Source organism: Elephantulus edwardii, unplaced genomic scaffold (genome assembly GCF_000299155.1).
Source record: "Elephantulus edwardii isolate Elephantulus edwardi_28Jun2011 unplaced genomic scaffold, EleEdw1.0 scaffold00139, whole genome shotgun sequence".
Classification (NCBI taxonomy): Eukaryota; Metazoa; Chordata; class Mammalia; order Macroscelidea; family Macroscelididae; genus Elephantulus; species Elephantulus edwardii.
The window spans coordinates 8545233-8554581 of record NW_006399889.1 but is presented as its reverse complement, the minus strand read 5'-3'; the positions used below and the strand labels follow the sequence as shown (position 1 = coordinate 8554581).

The 9349-nt window shown below is 38.7% G+C and overlaps 1 protein-coding gene across 8 annotated transcripts in view; it reads right to left on the bottom strand.

Annotated features, from left to right (window-relative positions):
- The window catches only part of CACNB2 (calcium channel, voltage-dependent, beta 2 subunit), a 512677-nt gene that overhangs the window by 19837 nt on the left and 483491 nt on the right, over positions 1-9349 (bottom strand). For all 8 annotated transcript variants that reach the window (XM_006894308.1, XM_006894305.1, XM_006894306.1 and 5 more), the window contains one exon: positions 2279-2388. In XM_006894308.1, coding sequence (XP_006894370.1) covers positions 2279-2388 — 110 coding nt within the window. The remainder of the gene's footprint in view (positions 1-2278; positions 2389-9349) is intronic.

Genomic DNA, 9349 nt, shown 5'->3' with positions numbered 1-9349 from the left:
AGTCTTCGCAATTATGTGCTATGCATCAGAGAGTTGGACAGTGAATAGAGTTGATAGAAGGAGAGAATTGATGCCTTTGAGCTTTGGTGCTGGAGAAGTGTTGAATATACCATGGACTGTTAGAAGAACAAATAGGTTTGTCCTGGAGAAGGTAAAGTGAAAATGTTCGTTGAAGTCAAGGATTCTGAGGCTTCGTCTGACATACTTTGGGCATGTTGCAAGGAGGGACTGGTCCTTGGAGAGGGATATCATGTTTGGGAGAGTGGAGGTGCAGCGAAGGAGAGGAAAACCTTCGATGAGATGGATTGATTTTGTAACTGGAGTGGTGGGAATGAGTGTGTTTGAGACGGTGAGGTTGGCACAGGATAGAACAGCATTTAGAGCTCTTGTACATAGGGTCGCTATGAGTTGCAAACGACTTGATGGCACATAATAACAACAACATTCTAAACAAATCTGTTATGCTATTTATTCACAAGGTAAATCTAAACACACTAATGGCTTTGTTAAGTTGCCACAAATGACGGCAAATATGTTTCTAAGCAAGGCTATCAATTTAAAAAGTGTGCGGCAATGCGTTAATCAGTTAAACCTATAAAAAGAGCATCTGCTAACAATTCCTTTAATCATCAAATACACTACAGAAAGAGATGACAAGGACATGAAAAGAAATCACTACAAGAAAAAACATAGGATATGCGCTGCCTTTGAGCCCTTGGCGTGCCGGCCTCATGGTGCTGGGTTTAAACTGCAGTGGAAGACCATAAATTCACCCAAAACTGGGGCCCCAGCCCGCTGCTGGGGGATCAGGCCATCTAACCGGGTATGTATCTTGGGTCTCAACTCCTGGGATGATGTCTTGGGAAATGAATAGTAGGCTCTGCAACTAAATGCACGGCTTGTGTGCTGCTGATGAGTGGGACCAGCGCGCACTGAAACTTAACCAGTCCTTGGATGTCATCAAATAAACTTTAGGTGTTATTGCAAGGATGGAAAAGAAAAGAAAAAGAAAAAGATATAGGATGACTTTCCACCCAACAAAAATTTCCAAGCTTATGCAATTATGAGAGCCTAGATGAGCCACACAACTGAGTTCGATGAAGTATACTCCTAACAGATAATGATTTTTACGTTTAATATTTTTTCTACAATACAGTCATTTTTCTGAGTAAATAAAAAACTTCCTTGTTAAAAACCAATCTTTTAAATCCACCAGATGCTCTGCTGGAGAAGGAGGGACAATCGCCTCTTGTATCAGTCAGATCCAATTTGACGGTACACACACACACACACAAAAAAATAAAAAACAAACACACACACACACACACACACACAAAATCCTAAACCAATCTCCTAAAGAACTTATATATAAGATAAAAATAGTAAGAACTAAGAGCAAAACTCTCAAAAAATCCTCAAATTCACTTTGTTAAAAAACAGAAAACTAACAATCTAGTAAGTTACATGTATAATGTGTCTAAACTCCAAAAATTGTTCCAAGTATGGGACAAAGAAACGAAATGGCTGCAGAAAGATCTCATTTGATCAAATTGTACATTGATAAGCCTTATCACTATTCTTTAAACAGATGGGCTAAAATATCTTCAATGTTTGGGTGTTTTTTTTAAAAAATTATGTGTGTACATTTTGCTTCATTCCTATACATTGTGTTTCACACATTCTTTCATTCACATTTCTACCAAATTTTTGACAAACAAAACAAAAAGCCTGATCTCAACAACAACAACAAAAAAAACCTTAAAGAACTTAATTTTTTATCAGTCTTAACAAATATACATCTATTCAGAATATGATTTAATGATAAAATTAAGACATTAAAGGATGTTAGGGTAATAGCCGTTATTTATAGAGTATCTACTATGTTTCAATAATTCTGCTGCGGAGATATTATTGTATTTTTTTAAGGTACATATTTTGAAGATGAGAATGTCACCTGTAAGAGGTTACTGTCTCACTGTTAGTAACACTAACACAAAACCTCCAGTCTTTAGGGCAGGCACCAGAGTTTATACCAGTGAAGACAAACCACAACCAAAACATTATGCTGACAGCATGTGGAATTGTTAACTCTAAACTGCCATAACAATTTCATCCACACCAGGAAATCTCTTAGACTTCAGCACTAAGTGCTGGCAACCTGGGTCTGCTTTCTCTGTACTCTGTGACGCATGCAATTATTACCTCATTAGATCTCATTATCGTCCTCAGGAGGGGAGACTTTACAATAACTTAAGCTTATCAGTACTCTTGGACTTACCTAAGCTTGACCTTGTGTTGGATCTTTCTATTATTGCGTGCTTACTCGGGTTGTTTAATACTGAGCGTTTGGCAAGCGAGATGTCAGCAGTGACCCTTGTGATGGATATCCTGTTGGGATGAAAATCAACAAAGACCTTGAGGTTACTAATTTAATAGAAAGAGAAGTGCATGGATAACATGAAGTATAAAAATACAGACAGTTTTGTTGTTAAACGGGACTGACATTGTGGTTGGGGGGAGACTGAGAAAGAGGGGATAAATTATGTATACTGCATTGAAACAGATGAGGGATAGAACTGTTTAAAAGGGATATATAATTAGGGATTATAGTCATGACAGGAGTCCAGAATGAAGGCTGCATAGTGGAGTGGACCTGGGGGGAGGGATTGTATAACAATGAAAGGATTTCAATCTTTCACTTTTCAAAGAGAAGAGTGAACTGGGGGAAGGGATAGGTAGGGAGAAAAGCACAACAATGAATGAACGGAAATCCAAAGTCTCTGTAAACTTTCATTAATAATAATAATAATAATAATAATAATAATAATAATAATAACAACAACAAACAAACAAACAAAAATACAGTGGTCTTATTTTCCAAACCAAAAAAATGTTACTACATTTAACCATTCATTTTGTTTGCCATATTTTTATCAGCCTCCCTTACTTACAGATTGCTTAACAAGTACCAACTATGAACTAAGTACTTTACCTCAATTATCTCATTAAATCATCCCCAAAATGCTCAGATAGGACAATGAACATTTTAAGGACCAGGATATTGGAGGATCAACTTGGGAAGAACTGATCTAAGGACAATATGGCTATTGCAATTAGCAAGTAAGAACAAGACGTGAAACTGTTCAAAAGGGGAAGGGGCAGTGGGGTATGGAAAAAAGGGAGGGACAGCAGAGATTTGGGGGTAGATCAGGGTGGGTCAAACAACAGCAAAGGTGCTATGGGGACTTGATGAAACTGGACAATAGAATAATTAATTAAATAAAACCCAATGTACAGAAATTACTGCATAAATTAAAATGGACAAGAATAAATGATTATGTAAATGTGAATGTATAAAACACAAAGTAAATGAAAGAAACATAATATCTATGAATGTATGTGAACTAATAATTTTTTTAAAAAATCAAAACTCTAAGAAAAGGATCTATTATCCACTGCCTGCCAGTGAAATTGTAAAAATTAGTCCTAAGTAGACTCTTCAAGGCTGTACGTGGCAGTCTGAACCCCAAGCTGCTCAGAGGGAGAAAGATATGACCATATGCCTCTGTAAAGATTTGTTGTTATTGTTCTGTGCTGTTGAATCACTTGTGACTCATAGCAACACTAGATACAATAGCTCTGAACCCTGCCTGCTCTTTCCTGAGCCAACCTTATCATCTCTGACACAGCTACCCCCATTACTGCAGTCACTGGTCAATCTATCTTATCTTGGAATCCCTATAGGGCTGTTCTTCTCTGTACTACTGGGTTTATATAATTCCAATCACCTGGATTACAATTGGCTTATTTGTCCAATTAAAAAAAAAAAGTTACATGGGTCACTGATCTTTGTGGAATATACTCCCAAAAAGGATAAAAATAAATAATGGGAAAATCATGACCATGAAGTTCAATAAAATCTCCTCTATGACAAAGACATTTGTTAAACATAAAACTAGCTCAATTTAAAACAAAGAAATTAACTTCACATAGTAGTATGCTTTCATTCTTGCTTCCTCCTAAGATAATTCTAAGCATTTTGAGTTTGATGAAAATGGAGATACTTTTAATTTGCAAATGAATGAGGATGGGCGGCCAAGCCACAGAAACCACCTCAACTTGATGGTCATTTTAGAAAAGAGGAAATGATTTGGTCACAGTACAAATATGCAAGGAGAACTGTTTAAAAGCAATATATGATTAGGTATTATTATCATGACAGGAATCCAGAATGAACGCTGCATAGTGGAGTACAATTGGGGAAAGGGATTGTATAACAGTGAAAGAATTTTTCTTTTACTTTTCAAAGAGAAGAGCAAATTGAGGGGGGGAGTGGGCAGGGAGAAATATGCAATAATGAATGAATGGAAATCCAAAGTCTCTGTAAATGTTTATTAAGATTAATTAAAAACAACAACAACAACAACAACTAAGCAAGGATTCATTTTCTACTCGATAGTCTCCTTAAGTCTTGTCTAGAGAGCAAAAAATGGGACATGGGATTATAGGGCAATGAGTGTCTCTCTGAAAGGACCAGAGGGAGTGAGAATAGGCCCTCACCACCCCAGAGCAAAAAGCAGATAAAGATTCCACAGCCCAGCTTCATGGTGTCTCTAGATCCACACCAACAGCAAGAGGCTTGTTTATTCGTTGTAGATTCGTAGACTTTACTCACAGTTGTTAATACTGAGAGTAGAGTTTATAAGAGAATAAGCTGGAGATGGGGGAAGAAAAGGGTAGCACACAAGCAAGTCCTGGTTTTAGTCCAACAGTTCCAATGCACAATTCGTCAATTGGTACAGGCTTTCATTTCCATTCTGCAAACAGCTTCTATTTCCATTTGTCAAAGGCAATAACAGTAAAATTGTTTACTGTGGCTTTTATCTCAAGGCTCCTCTTTTGTTGTTATGTGCCATCAGGTCCCTTGTGACTCATAGCGACCTTATGTACAACAGCCCTAAACTCTACTCTGTCCTGTGCCAGTCGCACTGTCTCTGACACTCCCATCCCAATTATCCCAGTCACTGAATTAATCCACCTCATAGAGTGCCTTCCCCTCCTGCGCTGTCCCTCCACCCTCCCAAGCATGATGTCCTTCTCCAAGGACTGGTCTCTCCTCACAACATGTCCAAAGTATGTTAGATGGAGCCTCAGAATCCTTGCCTCCAAGGAGCCGCCCGGTTTAACCCTTTCCAGGATGAATCTGTTTGTTTTCTTAGCAGTCCATGGTATTCTCAATACTCTTCCCCAGCACCACAGCTCAAAGGCATTAATTTTCCTTCTATCTTCCTTGGTCATTGTCCAACTCTCTGATGCATAACAAGTGATTGCGAAGACCCTGGCCTGTATCAGACGCACCTTAGTCTCCAGAGAGACACCATTGCTCTTCAGTACTTTGGAGGGTCCCTAACAGCAGACTTTCCCATGGCAATGCGCCTTTTAATTACCTGGCTACTGGTGCTGAGAGTGTTGACTGTGGAGCCAAGCAAATTAAAGCTGTGAACAATCTCTAGTTACATCTTATCCATGGCAATACTAGTCTCTCCACCACAATCACTAGGGTCTTGTCACCAGGGTCTTACTCTAGCTTTCATCAAGGCTTGATGCCCAGTGTGGGAAGCGCTCTTTTGCTCATGCACGCATGTGCTCGCAAGTGCGTGTGTGTGTGCTCGCTCTCACTCATTCTCTCTCTCTCTCTCTCTCTCTCTCGTGCATTCTCTCCCTCCCTCCCCACTCTCTCTCCCTCTCTCTTTCTCTTCTTAGTCCCACAGCTGTTGATTTGCAAAACCATGTGTCTGCAGCTCATGTCGATGGAGACAAAAAGTGGCTGAGGTAATGCCTATAAAAGCCAACTTTAGGCTAACACTGCAAGTCTTCATATCAACAGGCCTAAATGAGCACTGCCTGTATTTCTGACCACTTAAATACACCAAGTGTATGTTAATGTCTCTGTGCTTCAGTTATTTGTGACACCTTCCATATACTTTTTCTAAGGAAAACTGTTGAAGAAACTGGTGTTTTTAAATGACAGAATAAGTGTCTTGGGATCCGTAAAAGAGGGATTCTAACCCAAAAGAAAGGTGAAAGAACCTTCAGAACTATGTATGTCATGGGTGCTCCCTAATGACAAAAACATGCCCAGCACAGAGTGAAATGAGAAGTACAATCAGGTTGCTCCTTGGAGACAAAGATGGTGAAAATATGTCTCACTTACTTTACGCTTGTTGCCAGGAGAGGCTAGTACTTGGCAAAGGACATCATGATGGGAAAAGAAGAGGGTCAGTGAAAGAGAGCATGACCCTCAAGGAGATGGATTGACACAGTGACTTTAACAACGGGCATGAGCACAGTGGAGACTGTGAAAAGGACATAGGGCAGGGTGTTGATCTGTCACTCAAGGGGTGGTTATGAGTTTTAGTTCACCGGAAAACACCTAGAAACAACAATAACAACAGCCGATGAAGGAGCCCTGGTGGTGTAGGAGTTGAAATGTTAGGTTTTTAAGTGAAAGCTTGGCAGTTGCAATCCACCAGCTGCTCTTCAGGAGAAGGATGAAATAGTTTCGTCCTGTGAAGATTTATAGACACCCCCCCCCCAACCACCCTGATGATTCTACATGTGGAACAGATTATCTGGGAGGTTGGGCTCTATGCGGAGGAATGTGGCATCAGGATTGGAGGTAGACTCATCAACAATATGCGTTATGCAGATGACACAACCCCGCTTGATGAAACTGAGGATCTGAAGTGCTTGCTGCAGAATGTCAAAGACTGCAGCTTTCAATATGGATTGAAGCTCAACATCAAACAATATGCGTTATGCAGATGACACAACCCCGCTTGATGAAACTGAGGATCTGAAGTGCTTGCTGCAGAATGTCAAAGACTGCAGCTTTCAATATGGATTGAAGCTCAATATCAAGAAAACAAAGATTCTCACCACTGAGCCGATTGGAAGCATCATGATAGATAGTGAAGAGATTGAGACTGTTAATAGCTTTAGTTTGCTTGGCTCTACAATCAACACTCTAGGTACCAGTAGCCAGGAAATGAGAAGACAAAGTGCATTGGGAAAGTCTGCTGTCAGAGACCTCTCCAAAGTCCTGAAGAGCAATGATGTCAGTCTGGAGACTAAGATGTGCCTGATACAGGCCATGGTCTTTGTAATTACTTGCTATGCATCAGAGAGCTGGACAATGACTAGGGATGACAGAAGAAGTGTTGGTGCTTTTGAGTTTTGGTGCTCAAGAAAAGTATTGAATACGCCATAGACTGCTAAGAGAACAAACAAGTTCACCCTGGAGAGGGCGAAGCCAGGTTGCTCCTTAGAGGCAAGGATTCTGAAACTTCGTCTGACATACTTTGGACATGTTGTAAGGTGGGACCAGTCCTTGGAGAGGGATGTCATGCTTGGGAGGGTGGAGATAAAGTACAGGAGAGGAAGACCCTGGATAAGATGATTCCGTGACTGGGGTAAAGGGGGGGTAATATGTGTCAGAGACAATGAGACTGGCACGGGATAAAGCAGGGTTTAGGGCTATTGTACATAGGGTTGCTAGGAGTCGTAGGCGACTTGATGGCACATAAAAACAACAGACCTGAGAAGTAGGATTTCCAAAGGTCTGTTTGTTTTAGAGATCTCCAAGAGTGAGCTTGTTCAAAGAAAGCTAAGTTATTACTTAATGGATTTTAATATATTTCAGAGATTTAGACAACTGGAGGTGAATCTAGGACTAAAGAAGTGACAAATATATAGAAACTGAAATAAAGTTAGAATGTAAAATTATTTATCTCCTAACAAATCACAAAGAATCCCATTTTTAAAGGGAAAATATTTACCTTGTTCAATAAATATTCTTTACATGGATCAGTATTAAATACAGAATAATATGTCAAATTAGGATGACAATTAGGATGCTGGTTGAAAATATATACACAGGTCTATACATGCGAAAAGGATGCTTAATGAGTTACATGTTGGGCTACTAATCAAAGGTTTCCTGTTAGAATGCACCAGAAACTTTACAGGAGAAAGATGGCAGTCACTTCCTAGAAAGATTTAGAAATTTTGAAACACTTAGACTTGATCAATGAAGGAGGGGGACGGAGGAGAATGCCTAACCCTGAAAACTCAAATAGCAAATTAAGTATATAACTAATAGACACAATCAGTAATAAAAGATGCAATTAAAACAAATATCTACCTACCACCCAGATACAGTCATTAGATAAAGTGTGAGAATACTAACTCACACACTTTTTATCTTACATTTTACATATAGTAAAATATGTTCTTTTTACCATTCAAAGTCTATGAGTTTTGACCTAATTATAGTGTTTCCACTCAATTTATAGTTTTGTATGAACTATCACATTTATGATACAGAACAGTTCTTTTTTATGTGATAAACATAAAAACCTCCCTTTGCAAAGTCTACCCTACCAGAGGCTACCAGAGCCTCTGCTTGTGAAAACAACTAATCTGTTTTCTGTTCCAAAGTCTAGTTTAGATTTTCTAGAAGGACAAAGAACATTTATTCAACCTTTACAGGGTGCAACCATTTGAGTCTAGTTTATTTCATTTAGTCTAAAACACTTGAGAAAAAAACACTGTTACAGATATCAACAGTTCATTCATATTTATTGATAAATCTTAAGCCCATTTGATTTTTGAACATTTAGTACTCTAATGAAAATCTCTCTTTTTTTAATATTTAAAAGGACACTCACTATTTACAATTGTGTTTGTTATGTGAATAGCTAATAACAAATTAAGATACTTAGGAACAAATCTAACTAGACAAACAAGAGACCTTAATAAAGAAAACTACAAATCACTTTTGCAAAAAACTATAAAAGACCTGTTCATAGTTAGGAAGATTCAGTATAGTCTTATAAAATGGCAATCCTACCAAAAGCAATCTACATGCTTAACACAAACCAAATACAGATAGAAAATTAATTTTTCTAAGATACTGAAAAGGGATTTCTGAAGTTTATATGGAGAGGAAAGAGACTCCAAATACAGAAGGCACGTCTGAAAAACAAGAATGAAGTGGGAGGCATAGCACTCTCTGATCTCAAAACTCACTATGCAGCTGTAAAAACCAAACAGCATGGTACCGAACAATGACAGGAACACAGACCAACAGAACAGAATGGAGAATAAAAAAATTAATGGTAGTCTTCAGTATGGATTGAAGCTCAACATCAAGTAAACAAAGATTCTCACTACTGGTACAACTGGCAGCTCCATGAAAAAGGGAGAAGAGATGGAGGTAGTTAACAATTATAGCTTGCTTGGCTCTACAATCAACATTCTTGGCACTAGAAGTCAGGAAATAAAAAGA